At 34.4% G+C, this 15,042-nt stretch overlaps 1 protein-coding gene across 1 annotated transcript in view; it reads left to right on the top strand.

Moving 5' to 3' along the window:
* Window positions 1-15,042, top strand: part of LOC115213637 (A disintegrin and metalloproteinase with thrombospondin motifs 16) — a 408,361-nt gene that overhangs the window by 305,951 nt on the left and 87,368 nt on the right. Inside the window, exon 7 of the mRNA XM_029782588.2 lies at window positions 13,674-13,833. Within this exon, the coding sequence (XP_029638448.1) occupies window positions 13,674-13,833 (160 nt within the window). The remainder of the gene's footprint in view (window positions 1-13,673; window positions 13,834-15,042) is intronic.

The raw sequence follows: 15,042 nt of genomic DNA, 5'->3' as shown, positions 1-15,042 counted from the left end.
ACTTTCCGTTCTGAAATGCTTGTTTAGCAAAATGACATCAATGGGTGTGTTAGTTTGTTTTTGTTATTTTTATTAAAATGGGGACGGTGGGTAGCAGAGTTGTTGGAATGACGGAAATAATAATACTTTGTAGTATTTTGTTTTCAAAATTCTAATACTTCTGAGGCCCACTTTGCTTTTTATTCATTGGGTGGAGGGGAGGGGGTAAGATGAAATACTAGGGCCACTATCACTATAATCGATTATATTCCTTCCTCACATCTGATGCTTCGTGTTATGTTTGAAACATTGCATCATTAGAATTACTGTAAGAATCGTAAAACAGCTGTTAAACTCGGGGTTAAATTAAGATGACCTTATTTCAATCTCCGTTTGGACATTTGCATTTCTTTGATTGTATTAATAAATTAGAACCCCCCACAGTATATCATTCCTGTTTCCTTGATGATATTAATAAATTTGAATTTCCTTGATGATATTAATAAATTAGTTTCTCCAACCCCCTTATCATTTCTGTTCCGATAAGTTACAGAAGGGAGGTACAAACTGATGAGAGTAAGGCATGATCAGTAGATACCCCACTAATTATAAGTTTGTGAGAGCGCGTGCGTGTATTTGTGTATGTGTGTGTGTGTGAAATTAATAAGCTTGTTTACAAACTACTATCTTTTAGTCTTTTACTTGTTTCAGTCATTGATCAGCGACCATGCTAAGAAAGGATTTATTAGTTATTTGTGTTTTTAAAACTTGCTGCTTATTCTATCGTTCTCTATGTGCCGAGCCGCTATGTTACAGAAATGTAAACAAACCAACACCGATTTTCAAACGGTGGTGGGGACAAACACAAACACACATACATACATGTGTATGTATTTGTGTGTGTGTGTGTACTGCATTTACAAACAAGATCAAAACATGATCGTTATCAAAAGTAAAGTCTATAGATTATTTGTTGAAAGTTAGTACTTAAAAAGAGTCACAGCTTGACGCTCCTGATTTACTGGCAGCTGCGGAAACTTCCATAATATAGTGATTAGAAGTTTTTCTAATTTTTTGTGTTTTAAATGATACTGAATCTCACAAGACAAAAATGAACACACCTTTTTTTAAGAAAAAAGCAATCGCATGAGAAAATCACAAGAATATATTAGAGAATAAATATAAAACAAAATATATTCAGTAATAATAGTTTCAAATATATTCAGTAATAATAGTTTCAAATTTTGGTACAGCGGCAATAGTTTTTGAGTGGGGAAAAGAAGTCGATTATAATCGACCCCAAAAAGATGAAGTCAAAGTCGATCGCGTCGGAATTTGAGCTCAAAATGAAAAGACGGATGAAATGTAGCTAAGCATTTTGCCCAGCCTGCTTAAAGTTCTGCTGGCTCACCGCCTTGTAAGTTAAATAATAATTCTTTCTACTTTAACAACGAAGCCTCGCACTGGGATTGGGGTGGGGTAATCGATTACATCGACTACGAAAGTATGAAAAGCAAAGTCGACCTGGGCGGAATTTGAACTCAGAACTTAGCGACGGACGAAATGTCCGGCCTACTAACGGTTCTGCCAGTTCGCCGCCTTAAGTTAAGCAATATTGAAAAAAAGAAAAAGAAAAAAGAAAGAAAAACGGTTAGGAATAAAAGCATATATAAAAACATAAAAAGTAATGATATGGCAATTGTTTTAGATAAACGCAACATACACTGGCTTAAAGACTGTTTCGACCGTATTTTATCTTAAAGTAACAAGTGTCTATAAAAAATGGTAAACAGATTGCTGTAAATCATAGTATAGTGAATCAAATTATAGCTGATATAAAAACTAATAAAATGTCCCTTTCTGTATCGGGTTAAATGCTATATATTTAGCATATAATTGTATCATAGCTAGCGTTCAAATTTAGATATTGCTAGTTCGTTATTTACAAGCAAGAACGCACACACACATATATACACATATACATACAGCATATGCATTCTAACAAGCACACATGAATGCAATATATTTGTGTGTGTGCGTGTGCGTTTATACAAACATAAAATGAAAAAAGTGGAAAATGAAGAAGCAATTCTATGGTATCGGTTACGTTCTAAAGCATACATATACGCGCATATATATATATATATATATATATATATATATATATATATATATATATATATATATACTTATATATATATATATACTTATATATATATATATATGTATATATATATTATATATATATATTTATGTATATTTATCTATATCTACATCTATATCTATCTATCTATCTATCTATCTATCTATCTATCTATCTATCTATCTATATATATATATACTATCTATATATATATATATATACATACTTTCTTTTACTCTCTTTTGTTTCAGTCATTTGACTGCGGACATGCTGGAGCACCGCTTTTAGTCGAGAAAATCGACCCAAGGACTTATTCTTTGCAAGCCTAGTACTTATTCTATCGGTCTGTTTTACCGAACCGCTAAGATACGGGGACGTAAACACATCACCATCGGTTGTCAAGCGATGTTGTGGGGACAAACACAGATTCCCAAACATATACACACAAACATATATACATTTACACGACAGTTTCTGTCTACCAAATCCACTCACAAAGTATTGGTCGGCCCGAGGCTATAGTAGAAATCACTTGCCCAAGGTGCCATGCAGTGGGAATGAACCTAGAACCATGTGGTTGGTAAGCAAGCTACTTACTACACAGCCACTCCTGCGCAAATGTAAAAAAAAGGCAAAGAAATGTAAAACACATTTTGTGTTTCGTTTGTAGGAAGTCTGTAGAATGTAGAATTGCTCGAGCATTTAGATTTGGTCCAAATAATCCCTCAATAACAAGTTATTGACATGATTCATGAAGAACATATTTTCTCACTAGTGTTATTCTTTTTTTATCTACTTGTTTACTTATATTTTTATTCTTATACTTATCTTCTCTTTCTCGTTGATCACATTGTGTTATTTTATTTTAGCTTACGTATATTTAGGCGTATATGCAAGCATGTTTGTATGTATGTGCGTGTGTGTGTATATGAATGTATATATATATATATATATATATATATATATATATATATATATATATATATATATATACATATAAAGATAGGGAGAAGATAGAAAAATAGATAAATAGATGGATATACATATACATAGGCATACACACAGGCATATACATAGTTATCAGCGAGAGATTATCATTTCGGGAAAAATTCTTTATAAGCTCTCTGTTAGTACATCAGGCTAACAATATTGCTTAGGTGGGTAAAGAACTCTGCGTGTGGTTAAATTGTAAATCCATGGCTGTGTTCCAATAATACTACTTTTTACACAGAGTGGTACACAAGACAAGGTATAAATAACAGTCATTACATATTATTCTTTATTGCTGTAAATTTAACTTACAGCTGTTTCCAGTAATCATTATAGGTTCGTTATTGATAAGTTTACTCAAATGTCCCATTGGTCGGTTGTATATATATATGCACACACACACATATACCTACTCACTCACACGCGCGCACTCACACATGATAGATCTCTGTCGTTCGACGATGAAGATCCAGTTGTTCGATCATCTGAATTACCTGCTACTGAATTAAAGTGTAGGAGAACGAGTTTCCACAGAAGTGTGTACACCAAGGGACAATCAGTATTACAGTGCGTGGGATAAGTCTGTATCTTTTGAATTACGGGTACAACAACTCGACAGGGCTAACATTGAAGTTTCTATCAATTCATTCACACGCGCATGATATGGGTTAATTCAAGGTTATAATGGTTATTTGCCCAAGATGCCATACAGCAGGATCGAACTGATGACCTCTTGACAGCGAGGCAAACTTCTTATCCGTTAAGCCATACTGCGCCTACACACACACACACACACACACACACCACACACACACACACACACACACACACACATGCAAACGGCCAAACACACACACACACACAAAGACAGAGAGAGATTGACAGTGTTAGAGAGAGGTTCTTTTCATGGTTCCTTGTTAAATTTATCAGCACTTCTTTGCTTCCTTATTTTTCTAGTCCTACTTTTGTTATTTTGTAGTAGTTTCCTATATTTATCACGTCCTTCACCCCTTGTGTGCGTCTGTGTCGGCTTTGGGATGGTGGTTCCAAAGGCTGTCAATAGTTACCTGTTCTTATTTTTTTCTTTGCAAGCGTTTCAATTCGCTCCAGTTTTAATTTATGTTTAATCTGCAATGCATAGCTGGAATGGGTAGTGTTTTATGCATATTAACTTATTTTTAGTATTTGAGTTCAGCTTTGACTATTAACCATACAGCCTTCTTTCCTAATTTTCTTCTTCGTTTCAACGTTTTGTATTTTATCAGTTTCGTCTATTCCTAAATGTTTGTATAGGCTGTTCTGAGCGTTCTCAATTTGCCTTTTCCCACTTGTCTAGTACTTTGTCCATTCTCATAAATTTATGCACGCTATTTTACATGGTCTCCAGTTCGATATTATTCTTCACCGATATTGGTTACAGTTTCTTCGTAGCATCTGCACCCAATAGTGGTTTTATTCAACAGATTTATCAATGGGCTGAGTGCTAAACAAAATAGCGGAAGGATACTGAGTCCTTTTGGAATATAACTCACTTCAAGTGCATAAAGCTGGTCCTACGTAGTCTTCTCTTAGCTTGATAGAAATATTTTTGATTTCCAATTTCGTATTCATTCATCAGCTTTGTTTATGTAGAATGTCTCTAGTATCTATGAATAAGGATTCTTATCAAATACCACCTTGCAGTCTATCCAAGCTATTGCTAAAGTTTGATTTCCTCTTTTGCAGTCTGTTGTGATCGTTCGGTTCAACACCGTCAACGATTCGTTTCTGGAATTGTTATTTCCACTGAGGTCGACTTTGCTTTTAATCTTTTCGGGGTCGGTGAAATAAGTACCAATTGGGTACCTCTCTCACAGAATTGTGCTTGTCATCATCATCATCATCATCATCATCATCAATATCATCATCATCATCATCATCATCACCACCAGCACCACCACCATCATCATCATCATCATCATCATCATTTGTTATTATTATTATTATTCTATGTTTGACTTTTCTTTTATATTTGTACAAGTTGGCTCCAAGTCTCACCCAGAGACCTCAAGAGACAACAGGTTGGAAGTTCATGTTGTTGTTATGCCTAGTGTGCCATATATTTGGGGATTTTTTTGGTGTTGTACTAGTGAATGTTAAAAAAAAAAAAAAACGGAAAACGAAAACTATGTTTGTTTTAAACCCTGCGATTACATAGAAAGTATTTTGCGTAAGATATGAGCAGTTCCCATGAGCACTATCTTTTGAATTTCTGCCATTTTGCGGGTTTCCTGGTATCTGAGTTAGGTAGCAATCAGCCCCTTTCGCTATCATTCCCAGGGCACCTATGGCAACAGGTATTGTTTTAGTTTTCAGGTTCCACATTTTGCTGATTTCTATTTCCAGCTCTTTATACTTGCTCAGTTTTGGTAGGTCTTGACAGATACGTTTATATCGATTGGGACAGTCATATCAATGAGGAGGCATGTTCTTTGTCTGAAGTCTTTCAATATGATGTCTGACCTATTTGCATCTATCTTTCTGTCAGTTTGAATAGTGAAGTTCCAGAGGAGTGAGATGTGGTCATTTTCAAGCACTGGAGGTGGTTTGTGTTCCCACCATTTTTTTTCATGGGGCAAATCCAGGTTTTTGCAAATTACCCAGTGAATATACTGTGCAGCTCTATCATGCCTGTTGAGATACTCTGCAGGCGCAAGAAGGCTGCACTTGGAGACAACATGATCAATGGTTTCATTTTGTTGTTGACATACACGACATGTTGAGCTACTGCCGTTCTTTAATATGTTGGCCAGGTAGTTCCTTGTAGGTAGGCATTGATCTTGAGCTGCTATGATAAACCCTTTTGTTTCAGATTTTAAGCCAGAGGCCATTAGCCATTGATGGGTCAGGGCTTTGTCAACATGTGCATTATTCGCTCTCTTTGGGTATTTGCCATAGAGAGGTTTTTCATGCCATTTATCATTCAGAATATCTAAGGCAGCAGTTTTAGCACGGGTTTTCATGCGCTTAGCTCTTTCTGTGCTTGTTTCTTGTATGTCTAATTCCGAAATTTGTTGTATTCGGAATTCACTTAGATATTCCTTTGCCTGTTTTGTTACTGAGTATGATGCTTTCTTGTTTTCATGTTTTGAGACAAGTTTTAACATCCAGTCCTCAGAGTTTTTCAGGTAGGTGTCTAGGCCAATTGTAGCAATCTTCATTGATATTGCCAGTTGTAAAAGTCCACGGCCTCCCTCTTTTCTTGGCAGATAAAGTCGTTCTGTATCTGCCTTAGGGTGGTGCATTCTATGCATTGTCAACAGTTTTCGTATTTTTCTGTCAAGATTATGTATTTCAGTAATTGACCAGTTAAGGATATTGAAACTGTAAGTCACGACTTGTATGGCTAAAGCATTTATCGCTTCGATCCTGTTTCTCGCATTCAGCTCTGTCTTGAGTATTGCTCTTACTCTGCGATAACATTCTCTCCTGATCCTATCCTTCATCACTGAATGCCTTATTCCGTCCCCTTCAATTACTCCTAGGTACTTGTAGCTCTCCGCTGGGTCTAATTCTTTTATGACATTCTGCTGGTCAAGGTTAACGTTAGATGTTTCTGTCATTTTTCCTTTGATAAAGGTAGCTTTTGCACATTTATCGAGGCCAAATTGCATTCTGATGTCATCGCTGAATTGTTTAACAATCTCTAGTAAGTCCTTGAGTTGTTGGTCATTTTTTGCAAAGAGCTTTAAATCATCCATGTAAATGAGATGATTTATATTTTTATCAAACATTTTATATCCGTACTGCGCGTCACTGAGCAATTTTGAGAGAGGTATTAAGGATAAACAAAAGAGGAGTAGTGATAGTGAATTGTTATTATTATTATTATTATTATTATTATTATTATTATTATTATTATTATTATTATTATTATTGAGTGAGAGAGCAGTTCATGCCATCAAAGTGACACTGGGGTAAAATATACGAAGCCCAGTTTACCCATCATGACTACCCGTCTGATAAGGGTACACTAGGCACATGCATCACAACCATGTGTGCGCGACATGGTGATCTCATATCAAGATAAACAGCACATGACCTTGCAGGTGGGGCCCAGTTAGAATTTTCTTCAGGTTGAGTAGCCCATCCCGCTCAAACGGTCCCTGAATAAGGGTTGTTTAAGGATGTTGAAAGAACCACCCATGTTTCCAGAGGTGAACTATTCAAACCCCAAAGAATCCCTCTCAACACATGGCTATGATGCTCCCCACTACTTCTGCTTGTGATCAGAGATGCACATATCGTCAGCCACTAAGGGACATGCTCAACTGGTTAAGGTCAAACAACTGACAAGCAAATCTGTGGTATTGAGCAGAATATTTGCTGTAGCCCATCTTTTATACCAAGACAAAACAATGTACATGATAACACTTCCAATCAGTTAAGATCAGAAGCCATGAGAGCCACTGCCTGGTACTGCATCAGGGCATTTATTATTATTATTATTATTATTATTATTATTATTATTATATTATTATTATTATTATTATTATTATTGTTGTTGTTATTATTATGAACAGAAAATTCTTGATTCATAACTCTGAGCTTTTGTCCCCGTTTTTTTAAACCGAGATGTTTGAACAATCGGAAACCCGAATCTTTATTTCTATTGGAGAAGCTTTGTCGAATAATAAACTATATAGACTTCATAATGTATCGAGTACTTTTTGTTATCTCTTATTATAAAAGGCAGATTTTATCTGCCTCCCTTTGGGAGTTATACAAATCTACAATATAGGATTTCTTCAATTACAATTTACCTAGCAGTTTTAAGAGTACAATGCATCGCGTCATGCCAGGTCCAGTTTTTAAAATTTAAACTCCAATTAAGCAAAATTTACAGAAAACTCACATTCTGGTGTGTGTGTCAAATGCTTTTCTTAGTCTGGTTTACACCACACGCAAACGCACACACACAGTGTGCGACGAATAAAATGAAAGTAAATGTAATATTTGTTTCTGTCTATCACGCTGATAGATACGAGTAAAATGTATGGGAAGCTAACAGATAACAGTGAGTGAAAATGTTCTTGGAAGAGAGTAAATTAGCGACAGTGATTTGAGGAAGACTAAACTGAAACTATGAAACAGTGTTATGTATAAACAGACGACACTTATATAAACCCTTTCGTTACCAAACCGCCCGAATTTACCTATTCATATTTAAATGAGAATATCAGAGTAAATCTCTTTAGTACATTCGTGAAAACACGTATTATACTTCGTAAACACTTCAAATACAGTTTTGTACAAAAATCGAAGTGTAATTTTAATTCCGTGAATTATGGGAGATTTTTTTCCGAAATTTGTTCCTATTGTGTTTTCAAAATGTGTAATTCTGACAAAAAATGGATACGAATTTCATTATATCAAGCAGCGAGTCAGAATTCGAAGGATTTTCTACTGAAGACCTTCATAAATCTAACTCTATGACTGAAAAAAAAAAAGCATCTTTATATAAGAGTGAAGTTGTGTGTCTGTCCCCTTCGATTTACATTCGTAATTACTCCCACATTTTGCGGTGCAGTTTAACCAAAAGCGGGTATCTTATAGTCGTGATTCATATCGAGCCCTTCTGGGTATTAGCGTGCGTCTACGATGAGTCTAGGATTTTAAAAAAATTTACCATCATATTTTTCCATTTTAATGCATTTTTTTCGTTTTTATATAAGGGAAGTAACTCTCTAAAAATATCTACGATGTGTCAACGATTTAAAAAAAATTTACCTTAATTTTTTTTCAATTTTTAATGCATTTTTTTTGCTATTTTTTGGCTATAACTCTCTAAAAATGCTTATATAGTTATTTCCCTTACAAACCCGAGCAACGCCGGGCGATACTGCTAGTTAAACATAAATGTAAACTGATCCGTGCAAGTATGCGTGCATGTGCGCGTGTGCGTTGTGTGCGTGTGCGTGTGTTTGCGTGTGCATGTGTAATTGACATACAGGGTGGATAAGCTTATAATAACTTCCTATGTAGTATCTTATCTCTGCTGTGTAGATAGTCACATTTTGGGGTATGCCACTTCGTATGAGTGTGTGTGTACGTGTGCTGCTAGAAACCCGAGATCATAACGACCACCCGAGCTACGAAATAGTTTCATGTAAAACATCTCAGTTAATCATAATCGCGACTTCATTGGGATGTCAAGCGACACCTTAATCAATTGTTCAAGAGTACACAGTAAATGTTTGGCTATATGTGAACAAAATTGGTATCGAATACGCCGCGTTTTAAAAAATGTTTATTGTTGTTGCTGTTGTCGTCGCTCAAGGAGTTGGAGGATGGTAAGGAGTGATTTTGCTTTTTTTTAGTGTGATAATGTCTTTATCTTAAATTTCAATGTTTTACCGTAGGTGTAAACGTTTTTAGTAATATAATACCCTTCTCATCACCGGGTGGGTAAAACCTGTCGACTTTTGACTTTGATTTATTTTATTTTAAAGGTAATGGCGAGACGGAAGTTGTGAAGTGTTGTATTAAGTATCTTGCAGTATTGTATGGTGTTCCTCTAAGATCTAATTTCGAATTCTGCCGGCAAAAACATGGATTAACACCAAACTGGTGTCTTAAAATATAGACCACTTATGAACTAGGAATACAATCGACTAAATGCGTTTTTTCTTTTCTTTTTTTTTTTTTTACAAATCTAACAGTAACCTTTATTTTGGAAAGTTTTGTGCACCAGTTTTAATATTTTAACTCATGCTGGATATGAGTTTGGAAACTTGGTAGCAATTTATTCGTAAAGCTCTTTTCCTGTCATGAATTAAATACGTGACGGTTATCTGTCTCAGTCATTCATTATAGTTATTAAACATCCGTATGTTCAATTACAAACTGCTATAGTCATCTAAGATATACATCAATAGTTAGATTTGTATATTACTGATAAGGTCTAATAAGATCAAACCAGAACCTTAATTAGTAGTGTATTGCTGAAATTTAGACTCATTCCCCACTGTATTTCATATTACGTCCATTTTGATAAATGACAATTTCTGGGGCGGTTACCAGTTTCCTGTTGTTTTTTTCTTTTTTTGCCAGAATTTCAATTTGGTCATTTGCAAAAAGATTGTTCTCACCACAAACTAAATAATTTGGTTAATAAAAAGGTCTTAACTCGTTTTTCAAGCATACTAGTATCCCTAGTTACAATGTTGCAGCCCATTATCAATATGAAGACTCTCAACTTTATCTATCCACCAAAAATAACTTCCAAACTTCCCTCAAATCAAACCTATCCATCGTAAGAATGGAAGCGAATTGTATGAGTAAATACAAATAAAAAAATTGTCATGGTTGGAACGCCTTTCATTATATATATATATATATAAATTCATAATAGAATATAAGGATAAAAATCACGTTAATGATTCTTATCAGGTAGTCCGTATGCTATAAAAATTTATAGGCAATTTATACATTAAATCAATAACAATATACATATGTATATAATTATATTAAGGGACCAAGGGCGAAAACGACCTATCTCCAGCATGCTTGAAGTGCCGATACCTACCAAAAACTATAGATAAATATACACATGGCTGAAAGCAGGCTAGTGAAAGAATATTAAAAAGACCTTACGTTATGAATTGGTACCAATTTCTTGATTAAAGCCATATATAGGCTTTCTTCCTTCGCCAATACACGGGAAATATAAATTCAAATAATTGTACATACCGTACGAAGTAGGTTCACACCTCTACGTACAAATATTTGCACGTATAGATCCAAGATAAGTCAATTTTAAATTCCCTCACGACAGCCACGTGTATATTATAAGAATAGTCAAGCAGTAAATGCTATTCCGGTCAGGAGAAAAATATTATTATTTTATTTTAATTTATTTATTAATTCATAATAGAATATAAGGATAAAAATCACGTCAATGATTTTTATCAGATAGTCAGCATGCTATAAAAATATATAGGCAATTTATGCATTAACTTAATAATAATGTACATATGTATACAGGGTGTCCCAGAAGTCGCGCACCATTCTGGTTTTCATTAAAAATAATTAATGCATTTTATTTTATGTTTTTTTCGGCATGTTTTATTGTAGAGGGTGCTCAATTTGAGCATTTGTTACGATTAATTTCAATAAAGTGTTTTTGAAACCAGTAAGGGTATATTCTTTTAAGGGACCAAGGGCGAAAACTACCTATCTCCAGCATGCTTGAAGTGCCGATACCTTCAAAAAACTGCCAAAATCTCCAGATAAATATGCACATTGCTGAAAGCAGGCTTGTGAAAGAATATTAAAAAGACCTTGCGTTAATTGTGAATTGGTTTCAATTTCTGAATTAAAACCATAAATAAGCATTCTTCCTTCGTCGACACAGTACACGGAAAATATAAATCCAAATAATTGTGCATACCGTATAAAGCAGGTTCACATGTCTACATACATATATTTGCACGTATAAATCCGAGATAAGTCAATTTTAAACCCCCTCACGACAGCCACATGTTGGAACCAATTCACAATTAACGTGAGGTCTTTTTAATATTCTTTCACTAGCCCGCTTTCAGTCATGTGTATATTTATCTGGAGGTTTCGGTAGTTTTTTGAAGGTATCTGCTCTTCAAACATCCTGGAGATAGCTCGTTTCCGCCCTTGCTCCCTTAATATAAATATATACATATATATCGGGACCCCCTTCGGTCACGACACAGACCATGGGATTGCACCTATATATTTACCTTCCTAGTCACAAGTCTGGGCAAGGTGGTTTATGGAAGACCAGCAGTCGTCCATGCATACCGGCCTCCCCTCTCCACGCTACCAGTGTTATCCAAAGGAAAGGCAGCAGCCGATACAGCTTGGCACCAGTGATGTCGCAACTCATTTCTACAGCTGAGTTAACTGGAGCAACGTGAAATAAAGTGTCTTGCTCAAGAACACAACACGCAGCCCGGTCCGGGATTCGAACTCACAACCTCACGATCGTAAGCTCGACGCTCTAACCACTGAGCCACGCGCCTTCACATATGTATATTATTATAAATTTAATATATATATATATAAAAACATTATTGGTGAATTCCGCACCAACGCACGGTTGCAACGCCAGATGGTTGTACCTCCAACCGTGCTGTTTACTGCTGTGATTTTTGCTACTAAGGTATCGGTTAAACTTTTGATTAATCTACTACAAGATTATTCATCTTTCTATTTCACATAAATTATATATATATATATATATATATATATATATATTACATATATATATATATATATATATATATTTATTATATAGAAGGAGCTTCTACAGGACTAGTACTGTTTCATTCAAGAGAAATCTTCAGGAAGCTATTTAACAAGAATTGTATTAGCATTTATACATTTAGGCAGGTTTAAAGGAGTGGTGGTGGGGGACTTTTTGGGGGTAGGCATAGCGCAAAATATCATACTTGGGGGAGTGGTCAAGGAGTCAGTGGTAAGTTAGATGAAAGAATAGATAAATAAAAAAATAAAAAATAAAATAAAAAATAAAAAAATAAAAAAATAAATAATAAAAATAAATAATAAAATAAAAAAATAAAAAAATAAAAAAATAAAAATGCACACACAACACACCTAGTTCCCTATATACACATATTTACACCTATATATACACATACACCCACATACGCACATGTACATATATATATATATATATATATATACATACATACATATATATATGTATATATATATATATTATATATATATATATATGTACATGTGCGTATGTGGGTGTATGTGTATATATAGGTGTAAATATGTGTATATAGGGAACTAGGTGTGTTGTGTGTGCATTTTTATTTTTTTATTTTTTTATTTTTTTATTTTTTTATTTTATTTTTTATTTATTTATTTTTTTATTTTTTTATTTTTTTATTTTATTTTTTTATTTTTTTATTTATCTATTCTTTCATCTAACTTACCACTGACTCCTTGACCACTCCCCCAAGTATGATATTTTGCGCTATGCCTACCCCCAAAAAGTCCCCCACCACCACTCCTTTAAACCTGCCTAAATGTATAAATGCTAATACAATTCTTGTTAAATAGCTTCCTGAAGATTTCTCTTGAATGAAACAGTACTAGTCCTGTAGAAGCTCCTTCTATATAATAAATTAATTTTACTCTGCTATGTATTGAGTACCTTACTTACTGTGGTTAACCCCGAATCAACCCGGGACCTACATATATATAATATATATATAATATTATATATAATATATATATATATATATATTATATATATATATATATATATACTTGCATATATATATATATGCATACACACATACACATATTCTCATTCAAGTTTTAATTTCGAGCTCAGCAGTAGCAACAATAACAGTAATAGAAGTAAAAGATTTTGCGTCACGTCTGTAGGAAATTAATATTTAGACCAAAACTGACGAGTGTCGTACACTTCCCAATGGACAGAACACGTCGTCCAAACTGTATTCGTATTAGATGATGAGTTTGTTTTGTTTTTCTATTTACTCCACAGCCAGGATTAAACATCGGACATCATGCTGATACGACACTAAATAGCTTCTGTTCTTGGCAATCTGTACTTGTTGGCGCTAATGGCCGCCAGCACGATCATGCAATTTTGCTCACCGGTACTGATATCTGTTCTTATAAAGATGAACCATGTGACACAGTTGGTAAGTTTCTTCCAATCATATCTAATTATATAGAAACAAAATGATCCTATAAAGAAGGTACGTATTAGAGTACTGATTTCTAGATTACGAATTTACATCAACTCTAATAAAAACGCTGAGTTATATCTCTGTACAGAGCACATAATTTTACGCATGTCAGTTACTGGTTCTTTTGCAATATATATTTGCAGCTTACTTTCTTTCTATTGAGATGAAAGTTCGACATTGTTACTGTGAGCTTTTAATGAAGCTGGAGAAAATAAGCAGCGATTTATGGGATATCTATAATTTTTACTTGATACTTTAAATTAACAAATTACTTGCCAGTTTCAGTTCTCTTGCAAGTTAGTTCTTCTGTCACCAGACTGTATTGTATTGTAACAAGGAATAAAAAATGATCTGGCTAGTCAATTATTGTCACAGCCCCTAAAAGCTAAGTAGCTTTTACTGATAAAAATATCTTAAACAGTTGTTCCTCTTTATGAAGACAACGTCAGTGTAAACCATGACATTTCTGTTCCATATATGAGGTCTGATCAATAATTATCCAAACTGTTGCTATAGTAACGAAGCTAAAGCACGCAAAGTGAAACCGCTTGGCAAACACTAACCTTAAACTCTACACACGTTCATTTCAAGCACTGCTGTAAACAGCAGAAGTGAGCTAGAACGTGAAAACTTAGTGCTCATGCACAGCAGAGTTCAAGGCCAATATGCGCCAAGCAGCTTCATTCTGCGTGCTTTAGCTTCGTTACTATAGCAACAGTCCGGATACTTATTGATCGCATCACGTATGTGCGAAGTTGCGTATGTGAGCAAAAGACACCAGTATTTATATTTGTTATATAATTATTGGGGACGTGAGAAAATATGGTAAAATAAAAGTGCGATGCAGTTTCAAATCTCCGGATGGAGTTTTGTCGTTGAATGTATTCACATAATTGCCTTGAGAGTGAATGAATGTCACAATTCCCATATCCACAAATAGGCTGTCTGTGTCTAGTCAGAATTGAATCAATATATAGTATTGAAATAAACTAAGAACAAATTTTGATGAACATAAAGGGTGTATATGAGAAAACATACATTAACCATTGTCTCTAAATTCAGTGGTTTTGTTTTGTCTCTTAGTTATATTTACTTTCAAAAGTAACCACATTACTAAGAAATTATTATATATTCATTCAAAGCATCTGTTCATGAATATAA

Source organism: Octopus sinensis, linkage group LG1, assembly GCF_006345805.1.
Source record: "Octopus sinensis linkage group LG1, ASM634580v1, whole genome shotgun sequence".
Lineage (NCBI taxonomy): Eukaryota > Metazoa > Mollusca > Cephalopoda > Octopoda > Octopodidae > Octopus > Octopus sinensis.
This window is presented reverse-complemented; position numbering and strand designations above follow the sequence as displayed.